At 40.7% G+C, this 13518-nt stretch overlaps 1 protein-coding gene across 1 annotated transcript in view; it reads left to right on the forward strand.

Annotated features, from left to right (window-relative positions):
* The window catches only part of COL4A5 (collagen type IV alpha 5 chain), a 231967-nt gene that overhangs the window by 183339 nt on the left and 35110 nt on the right, over nucleotides 1–13518 (forward strand). The window contains exons 38-41 of the mRNA XM_073641114.1: nucleotides 2382–2462; nucleotides 4032–4130; nucleotides 4206–4256; nucleotides 4564–4749. Coding sequence (XP_073497215.1) covers nucleotides 2382–2462; nucleotides 4032–4130; nucleotides 4206–4256; nucleotides 4564–4749 — 417 coding nt within the window. The remainder of the gene's footprint in view (nucleotides 1–2381; nucleotides 2463–4031; nucleotides 4131–4205; nucleotides 4257–4563; nucleotides 4750–13518) is intronic.

The following is a 13518-nucleotide window of genomic DNA, read 5'->3' on the forward strand; positions in this document are numbered from 1 at the left end:
GTTCATAGAGTGGAGAAGGCTCTGCATACGCTTGACCTTGTCAGGGCATTGTGTATCTATGTGTCTAGGACTGCTGCCTTCCGGAAGTCTGATTCTCTTTTCCTTTTTCTGGAAGGCGGCCGCAAGGGTCTGCCAGCTTCCAAATCTACCCTTGCCAGGTGGATCAAATCCACCATACAAGAGGCCTACCGCCTCAAAAATTCTCCTCTTCCAGCAGGTATTACGGCACACTCTACACGTGCGGTAGGGGCCTCCTGGGCCATTCGGCACCAGGCTTCGGCACAACAAGTGTGTAAGGCAGCCATCTGGACAAGCCTACACAAGTTTACCAAACACTACAGGGTTCATACCCAGTCCTCAGCAGACGCGAGCCTGGGTAGATGTGTTCTGCAGGCGGCAGTACCCCAATTGTAGGGGCCTGTCTACACAATATTCGTCCATTGCTTCCCACCCAGGGACTGCTTTGGGACGTTCCATGGTCCTGTGTCCCCCAATGAGGCGATAGAGTAAAGGAGATTTTTGTGTACTCACCGTAAAATCTCTTTCTCTTAGCCTCTAATTGGGGGACACAGCTCCCACCCTGTTGCCCGTTCCGGGCCTTTGTTATGTTGAGTTCTCATATTGTTTTTTTTTTTAGCTCGTACATAGTTGCCTTCTTATAGGCATGGTTATGTTATCCATGTTACATTCCTCCTATTGCTTTTGCACAAAACTGGAGAAGGCTGATGCCGTCCAGGGGTGTATACTGCAGGGGAGGAGCCATGGTTAATCTTTTTCAGATTATACATAGTGTCGCCTCCTAGTGGACAGCAGCATAACACCCATGGTCCTGTGTCCCCCAATTAGAGGCTAAGAGAAAGAGATTTTACGGTGAGTACACAAAAATCTCCTTTTTGGCCGCTGCAACATTGCAATAAAATGCAATAAGAGCTGATCAAAACACCGAAAATGATATCAGTAAAAATGCCAGCACAGGGCGCAAAAAATAAACCCTCCCACAGCCCCATATATCAAAAATTTAAAATGTTACAGTTCTCAGAATATAGCGAAAAGGAAATTTATTTTTTAACAAATTTCCAACATTTTTTCACCACTTAAAAAAAAAAAATAAAAAATTGTGCATGTTTGGGTTTGGTATCAAAGTAATCGTACTAACCTGGAGAATCATATTGCTAGGTCAGTTTTACCATATAGTGAACATGGTAAGTAAAAAAACAATTATGGAATTGTATCTTTTTGGCAATTTCAAGGCACTAGGAATTTTTTTCACCCTTTAAAGTAAATGATAGGATAAAATGAATCATGTCTTGAATTTTTCATGCATGTGGAGGTTCTATATGTCAACTTTTCATGTCCATAAGTCATCTATATGTCTATTTTGACAACCTTATAACTTATGTTTTTCACATCCACAATCAAAATAACAATGAAAGTATTCTACTTTGCAATATAACCATCAAAAACGGATAGCATACAAATGGTGACTATATGGTATTGTCTTTTTTAACGCAGCCATTGAATTCAATGACTGAGTCTCTTCAAAAAAACAAATGAGATTAATACATGTTGCTATTTTTTTTCACAAGGTCGATCAATCCTTATAGATAAATGTTAATGTGAACTAGTTCGTTGTTCTGTTTTTACATGGAGAACACATGGACCGAAAAACTCTTGTCTAATCGTATCCTTATTATTCAGACCATACCGTGGACTGTCCCTGAATAAGTCTTCTCTGCTTTGTTTCCAGGCCAGCCAAATACATCACATTTATGGCATTTTGACATCAAATTCATAATTTTACACATAATGTTAAAATTTACTGTCTGTCTATGTTATGTACCGATCTATCTATAAGCCTAAACTTTTTCATTAACTTCACCATCATCTTATGAATATTATTGAAGTGTTCCTCCAGTGATTCACTTACAGACTTCAGAGAGTAAATACAAGTTTCTAATTTATCATGAAAAATGCTGTATGATGCCTGGTAGCTTTAGTCGCTTGCGGGCTTAATACTGCATTCTGTTCACTTATAGGTGAAAAGTTGAATTACTGCAGTCTTTTACTTCCTTCCTACTAATGTCAGCTGCAATATCTAGTAAATGGATAGAGTGTAGTAGATATGGCTAAAATGGCTTCACGAACATACCTACCCATATATTGTATTACTAGTTGTTTTTAAGTCTGTAGAGAGATCTTATTAGTTAATATGGTCCTGTGCTTAGAGCAGCCTCAGCACTGATTTTCAGCAGTGTATAGGAGTGTACTAATGCGAGAGGAAAGGGAAGGAGTGGCAAGTACATGAGATTGTTGTTCATAAAAAAAACAATTAAAAAACATTAATTTTTTACTTGTGTCTTTTGCTATCCTTGTTATTTTAGGTGCTCCAGGTCTTCCAGGATCTAAAGGACTTGATGGACCCCCAGGAAACCCTGGTGCCCCAGGCTCTCCCGGACCAAGGGGTAAAAATATTCTTAAAGCTTGGATAAACTATTGTGGCAAATTATGTGTTCACAACACTTGACTTTAGTAGATACAGAGGTTATCCTGGTAGCTGATATTCAAGATTTGTGAAAGTCATCCTCTCTCCCATCGAGGAAAACAAGCAAATCAATAAAGTCATTTAATATATGAACTATTCCATTATGATATTTAAGATGCAATATCCAAAATATAATGTGAGAAAGATCACTGTCGACGCATAAGAAGAGCCTTTTACAAAAGAAAGTACAACATATATTTTACTAAAATGTTGCTTATAATTAGAGATGAGCATTTAGATTTGCATTGCCCTAGTCCGACATCCAGTCTGGTCCTCCATAAAAACCGTCGTCACTCCTGCACCAGGCATCCTCTTCTCCTCTGCCGCTTAGTCTCTAGGCCTGATGAAATGTCATGACGAGCGTTACGCCATGACATGGCTGGGCCTATTAAGTGCGAGAGATGCACAGGATGATGGCCTGGAGATGCCGGGCACAGAAATGAAGACCGCCTGTCACGTAAGGACGGACTGGACGCCGGACCAGGGGAGCACTGATGGGCCTGATCACTTTTAGTTATGAGCTAAGGTTCATACTATTTGTCTAAAATTGTCCAGACTATATGTCAATTTATTTATATTGATATTTAGGGTACTATGTATATAGGTATCTATCTTAAATTTCAAGTAATTTAGGCAGCACTCCAATAGATCAGATGCAAAAAATGAATGTTTATTTGCCCATGCGTATAGTGGCAACGTTTAGGCTCCTTAAGCCTTTGTCAAGCTTGATAAAGGCTCAATCTACTTCATGAGTTGTTTGGGTCAGAACCGTACACCACCTGCTATTCCTGGATTAGTGTTTTTTTTCCACATATATATACATTGTTCTCTATTTATTTATTTTTTCATTACATAGTTCCATCATTTAGTCAGTTCCTTTATCATGTGACATTGATAAAGCTGCTATGTTTGTGCAGTATGTATGAACAGCTCACTTCTTAAAGCAGGAGATTATCACTAGAGAACTAGTAAACTTGCTGCCATGTAGTCCTCCATATTCATGAGCTGTGTATAACCCCGCCCCCACCACTGTTTGGTAGTTTCCTGTGTACACTGTGCATAGGCAGAAAACTAGCAATCAGTGGTGGGGGTGGGGTTATACAGAGCTCAGCATTCAGAGAACGGGTAGTTCTGCTACAGATGAGACATAGATTTTATCAACCCTACAGTAAGCTGCCTAGTAAGTAATACTTCACTGGAATCAGGGTCTCTGCCCCTACTTCACGCTGTTCTCAGATGGGGTAGCAAAAACCTGTTCACAGATTCCTTTTAATGATACATTTGAAATGGAAATAAAATGACCCTGACAACCTTTTGATGTTTTTCAGAATAATAGTTGTCACACAAGTGTAACTGGTTTATGAACATGGTGGCGCTCATGAAGAACTGATTAGAGTTTAAAGTTCCTTGCTAATAACTAATAATGTACATTGTATATTTAGGATATCGTTATATTCTTGGAACTATCACAATGCATTTTATTTTGTAGGAGATTCTGGCCGCTCTGGGCCTCCAGGACCTCCAGGTGAAAAAGGTCAACCAGGCCAAGATGGAATTCCTGGTCCTGCTGGACTGAAAGGAGAACCAGGTTAGTGACAGTCAGCTATGACCACTAATTCCTATATTCTTGAATGATTTTTAAATGTTGTGTCTCGTCTTTCAGGACTACCAGGTTTTGGGTCACCAGGAATGCCCGGACTTCCCGGGGGTCCAGGTATGGTTTTGCTTTTTTTAAATTTACATTGACATTAGTTTTATAATTATAAGTTTTTCTGTGATTAAACGCCAGTGAGTACTATACACTATTAAAGATGCATTAGGACTTCATATGTCATAGCATTTACTGGTTAGTTACTCTATATTTTGCTATTAAATTTGAGGGCAATGAAACTAGGAGCGGGACTGGTCTTCTTTAACCTTTGCATATTACGCCTACATGCAATAATAAATGGTCCCGTTGCATTTCTGATAATTAAACTGTCCATAACCTTAAATGTAATCTTTCTGTTTGCCATTGGCAGGTGCAAAGGGTGAACCAGGATTTTCTGGTCCTCCCGGATCTCCTGGATTTCCTGGCTCTAAAGGAGACAGTGGTTATCCTGGACGTTCAGGTAGCCCAGGACTACCAGGACAACCAGGTCTCCCTGGAATAGCCACACCAGGCCCTAAAGGAAGCACTGGACCAGGAGGACCTCCTGGCCGCTCAGGTAAAAACATTTACTCTTTAATTATTGTGGATAATACTTTTGCTACCAGCTATTTAGTTTCAGATTTAATTTTTAGTTGTCTGTAAAATTGTCAAATTATCATATATATTTGTTTCTCTTCTCTGCTGACAGAGAAGGGAAACTAAACACAAACATTGTAAAAGAATACGGAATCCTAAATTATAAGAGCAAATTATATAAAAATATATATATAAAAGACATAGATAACATTTAGTAAAATGGGACATTTGCTCCCCTTGCTGAAAGGCTAATAGTTGGTAGCAAAAGAGAGCACTTGTTTCAGCATGACGTCACTGAAATAAGCTAGTGCACACAAATAGCCTTGGTACAAGCTATGGCTACTCAATTTATGGTCACCGAGTCAATGAACATAGTGAGCACGTGTGAAAAAAAAAATCATTGGCTTCTACACTGTGAAATTAAATCCATGGGGCACAGAAGCATGAACCAATTTGGAGCCTTGCGTCTGCGACTCTCATTCCTGCACTCCATTGACTTCATCTCATTGCATTAGATGGCGGATTCCACTGAACATCAGTCGTCTCACCTTGCGTTCCATTTTTGTGTGTGGCATCGGGATGTATTTGTTTTCTCTTTTGTACAAGGAGAACATGACTGATTATATCGCTGTGCATATTGTAGATTGAATGAGTGGATACGTGCATTGGATAAAGACCACTTGCCAGTAATGTGCTCACTCATCAATTTGTTCTTCTGGAGAAAGCAAGTTAGTAATAATTAGGAATTCCAATGAGTTCTTTTTGTAATTAGCAACATTACACGTGATTTAGATCTGCTGTTCTCAATTTGTATGATGCTGTTTTCTAATTGTTAACAGTGCATATATACTATGGCCTTACTATGCAGTTTACCCCTACTTTTTATATGCATATAGCATTAAACTTTGAATTTATTTTTGATATGTTGTTGTACTTGTTACGTACTGCTGATCAATGGGAGTCCAGATCTTGAGACACCAACCACAGTACAGAGGTGTTCATCTTATGAACCCTTGTGGACAGAGCATTTTACGGAGCCATAGACGCTCTGTTGAGCCTATACATCACTGTGAGCGTGCTGACACATAAGCTGAATGATTCGTTGGCAGCTCAGCACCCACACTACCATGATCAACAGTACTTAGAGTACACTTGTCAGGTCCCCTGTTCCCAACCACTGCTATCCTAGTGGTATGCATGGGGATTTCATTATTGTGATAATCTGTTTGATGTAGGAGCTAAAGGCCCCGTCACACTAAGCGATATCGCTAGCGAGATCGCTGCTGTGTCACGGTTTTGGTGACTCACCAGTGACCTCACCAGCGATGTCGCTATGTGTGACACTTTGCAACGATCAGGCCCCTGCTGTGAGGTCGCTGATCGTTGCAAAGTGTTCTGGACCATTTTTCGGTCGTTGGCCTCCCGCTGGCCAGCACACATCGCTGTGTGTGACCAGCGGGACCAACGATCTGGCTGGTAACCATGGTAAATATCGGGTTACTAGGGGCACGCGCGCACTTAGTAACCCGCTGTTTACCATAGATACCACTCTGCTACGGTGAGCGGAGGCTCCAGCGCACCGTAGCAGAGTGGTATCCATGGTAAACATCGGGTTACTAGGGGCACGCGCGCACTTAGTAACCCGATATTTACCATAGTTACCAGCCTGCTCCTGCTTAAGCAGCAGGCTGGGAACGGGAGCAGGACATCGTGGAACGATTCTTTCCACGATATCGCTGCTCCCCTCATCGCTGGTGAGCCTGCCTGTTTGACAGCTCACCAGCGATGTATTAGCGATGCAGCAACGATCCCTGACAGGTCGTATCGTTGTCGGGATCGCTGCTGCATCGCTTAGTGTGACGGGGCCTAAGGCTGCAATGCTTTTTCCTGCTGTGTTTTAAATGCTAATGAAGCAGGACTAGTCCGGTGAGCCATCTCTTCCCCCAGATTAGTCCAGATTTTATTCTTTAATCACGCCTCTCTGGACTTGACTGACATTGTACATACAATCCTCATAATCTTAGTAACATTATGCAGACTGTTAATAATGACCAGATATGTGATTAGAAGAACGAAGGCAGGACTAGATGTACCGCCGGACTAGTCCTTCTTCATTGGCTTATGTAACGCTGCAGGAATAAAGTTCAGGGGACCAGACCGGTTTGCAATAACATGTACTTCAACGATCTGATGTAGTTACTAAACTTTTAACTCGTTTTAGTAAGCTGAAGTATCTGGTTTAATGAATGCTATAAAATACTGTACAGACAGTGAAACAGCAGGGGTTACTGGAGGTTTGAGCTCAAAAGCCATTAGATGTGTCTTATTATGGTCTATAATGGAGAGTGGCACATAATCAGTTCAATAAAGCGAAATATATCAGCTTTATAAGAGAAGCTCTCAAATATATTAGTATATGCTAATCATACCAAGTAGTAAAAGTCCATGTTTTCCTGTGTAATAGTGCAGTCAGTGTGGAAATGACACCTTGTACTTATTTCTTGTATGAGCAAGCAGATCATTATCTCTCTCCAATAGACAATCAACAGCGGCCGTATTAAATGAGAAAAGTCTAGCACATCCCTGCTCAGTCATGCTCTCCTTGTAAGCCGTGTATTTATTGCATGTATTGTGGGAAAGAACCATTTTGTCTTGTTTATTTGTGCATGTGCTAATGTGGATAAAGCAAGCTATTATCAGTGTTCACACAAGTCAGCAAATCCACCCTTTGTCCCACAGGCCAATAGGACATATTGTTAAAATGCTGCATGGGCGACACTTTGGTCACGTCCGACATCAATTAGAAAAACGGCTGCATAGAGACTTTGCTAAGAGCAAAAAACATAAACGACAAAATGATATAGACTATGACGCCAATAATGCCCACAGCAGAAGTCCCGCGTGTCTGCTGCTCCCCCGGACGGGCCAGGCATGTGCTTGTATGGCCACGCAATTTTACATTCTGTAACAATGCTGATAATAATTTGTTTCCACTGGTACGTTTGGGACTTGCTGACATAAAATGTATGTAACCAGAATGTAGGATTTTTTTGTTGCTGAATATTCTAACAATCTTCGTGTTTCCCCCTCGTTCATCTAATGATCAATATGGAAATGGATATTTGAATTGTGATCTCACTTCCAGGCCCTGAAGGTCAGCCCTTAAATCCTAGAATATTGCATGTAACTCACAATGTTAAATCACAGGCTATTTTCAGGAGCAGTGGTCTGTGCTATGCCAAGTCATTGATATAGAGGTTATACTGAAACTTCCTAAACGTCCTTACATCACAAGTATCAGTGTGCCTCGGTACGTGCTGGGACTTTAATGATAATATATCATATAGCTGCATTTCCAGGCGCCATTCCACTTCTCATAATAATGGCAATATAGTGTAATATTAGGAGAGCTACTGTTGAAGAATTGTCATATATATATATATATATTACAGTACAGACCAAAAGTTTGGACACCTCATTTAACCCCTTTACAACCCAAGGTGGTTTGCACGTTAATGACCGGGCCAATTTTTACAATTCTGACCACTGTCACTTTATGAAGTAATTACTCTGGAACGCTTCAACGGATCCCCCTGATTCTGAGATTGTTTTTTCGTGACATATTGTACTTCATGATTGTGGTAAAATTTCTTTCTTGAATTTTTATGCCCTTAAATCAGAGAGATATGTCACACAAAATAATTAATAAATAACATTTCCCACATGTCTACTTTACATCAGCACAATTTTGGAACCAACATTTTTTTTTATTGGGGAGCTATAAGGGTTAAAAGTTGACCAGCAATTTCTCATTTTTCCAACAAAATTTACAAAACCATTTTTCTAGGGACTACATCACATTTAAAGTCACTTTGAACAGTCTTTATGACAGAAAATACCCAAAAGTGACACCATTCTAAAAACTGCACCCCTCAAGGTTCTCAAAACCACATTCAAGACCTTTATTAACCCTTCAGGTGCTTCACAGGAATTTTTGGAATGTGGAAGAAAAAAATTAACATTTAACTTTTTTCACAAAAATGTTACTTTAGACCCAATTTTTTTTATTTTTGCAGGGGTAACAGGAAAAAATGGACCCCAAAATTTGTTGTGCAATTTCCTCTGGGCACGCAGATACCACATATGTGGGGAAAAAACACTGTTTGGGCACGGCAGGGTTCGGAAGGGAAGGAGCGCCATTTGACTTTTTGAATGTAAAATTTGCATGAATAATTAGCGGATGCCATGTTGCGTTTGGAGAGCCCCTGATGTGCCTAAATAGTGGAAACCCCCCACAAGTGACACCATTTTGGAAACTAGACCCCTCAAGGATTTTATCAAGGGGTATAGTTAACATTTTGAACCCAGAGGTACGACACAGAATTTGATAACATTAGGTCATCATATTGAATAAGTTGGCATTAGTCTTGAGCACAAGTGCTCACTACTTGAGTTTGCATCGGATACTCAGGTATGCACCATGTATCACGGGTGCTCAAGTGAAATGCTCGAGTCCCCGCCCGCATGTTTCATGGTTATTAGACACCCCAAAAAAAACATGCGGGAATCGCTCGTGCATGGCAGGCAATCCCCGCAAGTTTTTTTTAGCTGCGAAGCATATGGGGCGGAGACTCGAGCACCCGTGATACTCAATGCATACCCGAGCACCCGATGCAAACTCAAGTAGCGAGCACTTGCGTTCAACACTAGTTGCCATATCGTCATCTTTTTTTTTACTTTTAAAAAAAAACAACAACCCTAACCCCAACACTAACCCTACCCTAGCCCAACCCTAACCCCAACCCTAACATTAGCCCAACCCTAACCCCAACCCTAACATTAGCACAACCCTAACCCCAACCCTAACATTAGCACAACCCTAACCACAACCCCAGCCCTAGCGTTTATTTTTTACGCCGTTCCTCATGCGGTATAAGTGATTAGACGACCTTATTCTTCGGGTTGGTGCGACTACAGAGATACCAGAATCATTTCTGGTTTTTATGATTGACAGCTGTCACACACTAAAAGACACATATTTTGTAAAATCTAGTTTTTGCATCGCCATATTTTTAGAGCTATAAGTTTTCCATATTTTGGCCGACAGAGTCATGTGACGGCTTGTTTTTTGCGGGATGAGTTGACGTTTTTATTGGTGCCATTTTCAGGCATGTGACATTTTTTGATCACTTTCTATTCCAGCTTTTGGGAGGCAGAATAAACAAAAACCAACAATTCAGGAATGGATTTTTTAATTTTTTTTTTATTCTACTCTGCTTGTGGTAAAATTGATAAGGTAGCTTTATTCTTCGGATCAGTACGTTTACAGCGGTACCACATTTATATCGTTTTTCGATGTTTTGGCGCTTTTACACAATAAAAGCTATTTTATAGAAAAAATTATTTTTTTGCATCGCTTTATTCTGAGAGCTATAACTTTTTGATTTTTCGGATGACGCAGCTGTATGGCGGCTTGTTTTTTGCGGGACAAGATGATGTTTTCAGCGGTACCATTTTTATTTATATTCGTCTTTTTGATCGCATGTTATTCCATTTTTTGTTTGGCGGTATGATGAGCATTGTTTTTTGCTTTGTTTTTTATTTTTATTTTTTACCGTGTTCACTGAAGGGGTTAACTAGTGGGACAATTTTATAGGTCAAGTCGTTCCGGACGCGGCGGTACCAAATATGTGTACTTTTATTGTTTTTTTTTTTTTTTTTTCATAATAATATTTATTGATGGGTACATTATATTTTTATTTTTGGTGGATTATTTTTATTTTATTTTTTTTCATATTTTTACAATTTTTTTTTTACTTTTTTTTTTCCCTTTCTGACAGTTTTTTTTATTTGTTTACTTTGTCCCACTATTCTGATCGCCTGCATAGCATAGGGATGGAGCTATATATCCACCTGACTTCTGCATAACACAACTGATGGTCCCAACCCCATTTATAAGGCAAGAAATCCCACTTATTAAACCTGACAGTGCACACCTGTGAAGTGAAAACCATTTCCGGTGACTACCTCTTGAAGCTCTGTGCTTGATTGGCCAGAAAACTCGCCTGACCTTAACCCCATAGAGAATCTATGGGGTATTGTCAAGAGGAAGATGAGAGACACCAGACCCAACAATGCAGACGAGCTGAAGGCTGCTATCAAAGTAACCTGGGCTTCCATAACACCTCAGCAGTGCCACAGGCTGATCGCCTCCATGCCACACAGCATTGATGCAGTAATTGATGCAAAAGGAGTCCTGACCAAGTATTGAGGGCATTTACTGAACATACATTTCAGTAGGCCAACAATTCAGATTTTAAAAACATTTTTCAAGCTGTTGTTATGAAGTATTCTAATTTACTGAGATAATGACTTTTGTGTTTTCATCTGCTGTAAGCCTTAATCATCAACATTAACAGAAATAAACACTTGAAATAGATCACTCTGTTTGTAATGACGTTATATAATAGAGGAGTTTCACTTTTTGTATTGAAGAACTGAAATAAATTAACTTTTTGATGATATTCTAATTTAGTGAGATGCACCTGTGTGTGTATATACACTGCTCAAAAAAATAAAGGGAACACTCAAATAACACATCCTAGATCTGAATGAATGAAATATTCTTATTGAATACTTTGTTCTGTACAAAGTTGAATGTGCTGACAACAAAATCACACAAAAATCATCAATGGAAATCAAATTTATTAACCAATGGAGGCCTGGATTTGGAGTTACCCCCAAAATTAAAGTGGAAAAACACACTACAGGCTGATCCAACTTTGATGTGATGTCCTTAAAACAAGTCAAAATGAGGCTCAGTATTGTGTGTGGCCTCCACGTGCCTGTATGACCTCCCTACAACGCCTGGGCATGCTCCTGATGAGGTTGCAGATGGTCTCCTGTGGGATCTCCTCCTAGACCTGGACTAAAGCATCAGCCAACTCCTGGATAATCTGTGGTGCAACGTGACGTTGGTGGATGGAGCGAGACATGATGTCCCAGATGTGCTCAATCGGATTCAGGTCTGAGGAACGGGCAGGCCAGTCCATAGCTTCAATGCCTTCATCTTGCAGGAACTGCTGACACACTCCAGCCACATGAGGTCTGGCATTGTCCTGCATTAGGAGGAACCCAGGGCCAACCGCACCAGCATATGGTCTCACAAGGGGTTTGAGGATCTCATCTCGGTACCTAATGGAAGTCAGGCTACCTTTGGCGAGCACATGGAGGGCTCTGCAGCCCTCCAAAGAAATGCCACCCCACACCTTTACTGACCCACTGCCAAACCTGTCATGCTGAAGGATGTTGCAGGCAGCAGATCGCTCTCCACGACATCTCCAGACTCTGTCACGTCTGTCACATGTGCTCAGTGTGAACCTGCTTTCATCTGTGAAGAGCACAGGGCACCAGTGGCGACTTTGCCAATCCTGGTGTTCTGTGGCAAATGCCAAGCGTCCTGCACGGTGTTGGGCTGTGAGCACAACCCCCATCTGTGGACGGCGGGCCATCATACCACCCTCATGGAGTCGGTTTCTAACCGTTTGTGCAGACACATGCACATTTGTGGCCTGCTGTAGGTCATTTTACAGGGCTCTGGCAGTGCTCCTCCTGTTGCTCCTTGCACAACGGCGGAAGTAGCGGTCCTGCTGCTGGGTTGTTGCCCTCCTACGGCCCCCTTCACATCTGGTGTACTGGCCTGTCTCCTGGTGGTGCCTCCAGCCTCTGGACACTACGTTGACAGACACAGCAAACCTTCTTGCCACAGCTCGCATTGATGTGCCATCCTGGATGAGCTGCACTACTTGAGCAACTTCTGTGGGTTGTAGAGTCCGTCTCATGCTACCACGAGTGTGAAAGCACAACCAACATTCAAAAGTGACCAAAACATCAGCCAGAAAGCATTGGTACTGAGATGTGGTCTGTGGTCCCCACCTGCAGAACCACTCCTTTATTGAGGGTGTCTTGATAATTGCCAATAATTTCCATCTATTTTCTATTCCATTTGCACAACAGCATGTGAAATTGATTGTCAATCAGTGTTGCCACCTAAGTGGACAGTTTGATTTCACAGAAGTTTGATTTACTTGGAGTTACAGTATATTCTGTTGTTTAACTGTTCCCTTTATTTTTTGAGCAGTGTATATGTATATTTGGGTCTAAAGTGTGTATGTGTATATATATATGTATATATATATATATATATATATATATATATATATATACCGTACAGACCAAAAGTTTGGACACACCTTCTCATTTAAAGATTTTTCTGTATTTTCATGACTTTGAAAATTGTACATTCACACTGAAGGCATGAAAACTATTAATCAACACATGTGAATTATATACTTAACAAAAAAGTATGAAACAACTGAAAATATGTCTTATATTCTAGGTTCTTCAAAGTAGCCACCTTTTGCTTTGATGACTGCTTTGCACACTCTTGGCATTCTCTTGATGAGCTTCAAGAGGTAGTCACCGGAAATGGTTTTCACTTCACAGGTGTGCCTTGTCAGATTTAATAAGTGGGATTTCTTGCCTTATAAATGGGGTTGGGACCATCAGTTGTGTTGTGCAGAAGTTTGGTGGATACACAGCTGATAGTCCTACTGAATAGACTGTTAGAATTTGAATTATGGCAAGAAAAAAGCAGCTAAGTAAAGAAAAACGAGTGGCCATCATTACTTTAAGAAATGAAGGTCAGTCAGTTCGAAAAATTGGGCAAACTTTGAAAGTGTCCCCAAGT

This window comes from Phyllobates terribilis, unplaced genomic scaffold, assembly GCF_046119375.1.
Source record: "Phyllobates terribilis strain yellow unplaced genomic scaffold, ASM4611937v1 Scaffold_7__3_contigs__length_470593459, whole genome shotgun sequence".
Classification (NCBI taxonomy): Eukaryota; Metazoa; Chordata; class Amphibia; order Anura; family Dendrobatidae; genus Phyllobates; species Phyllobates terribilis.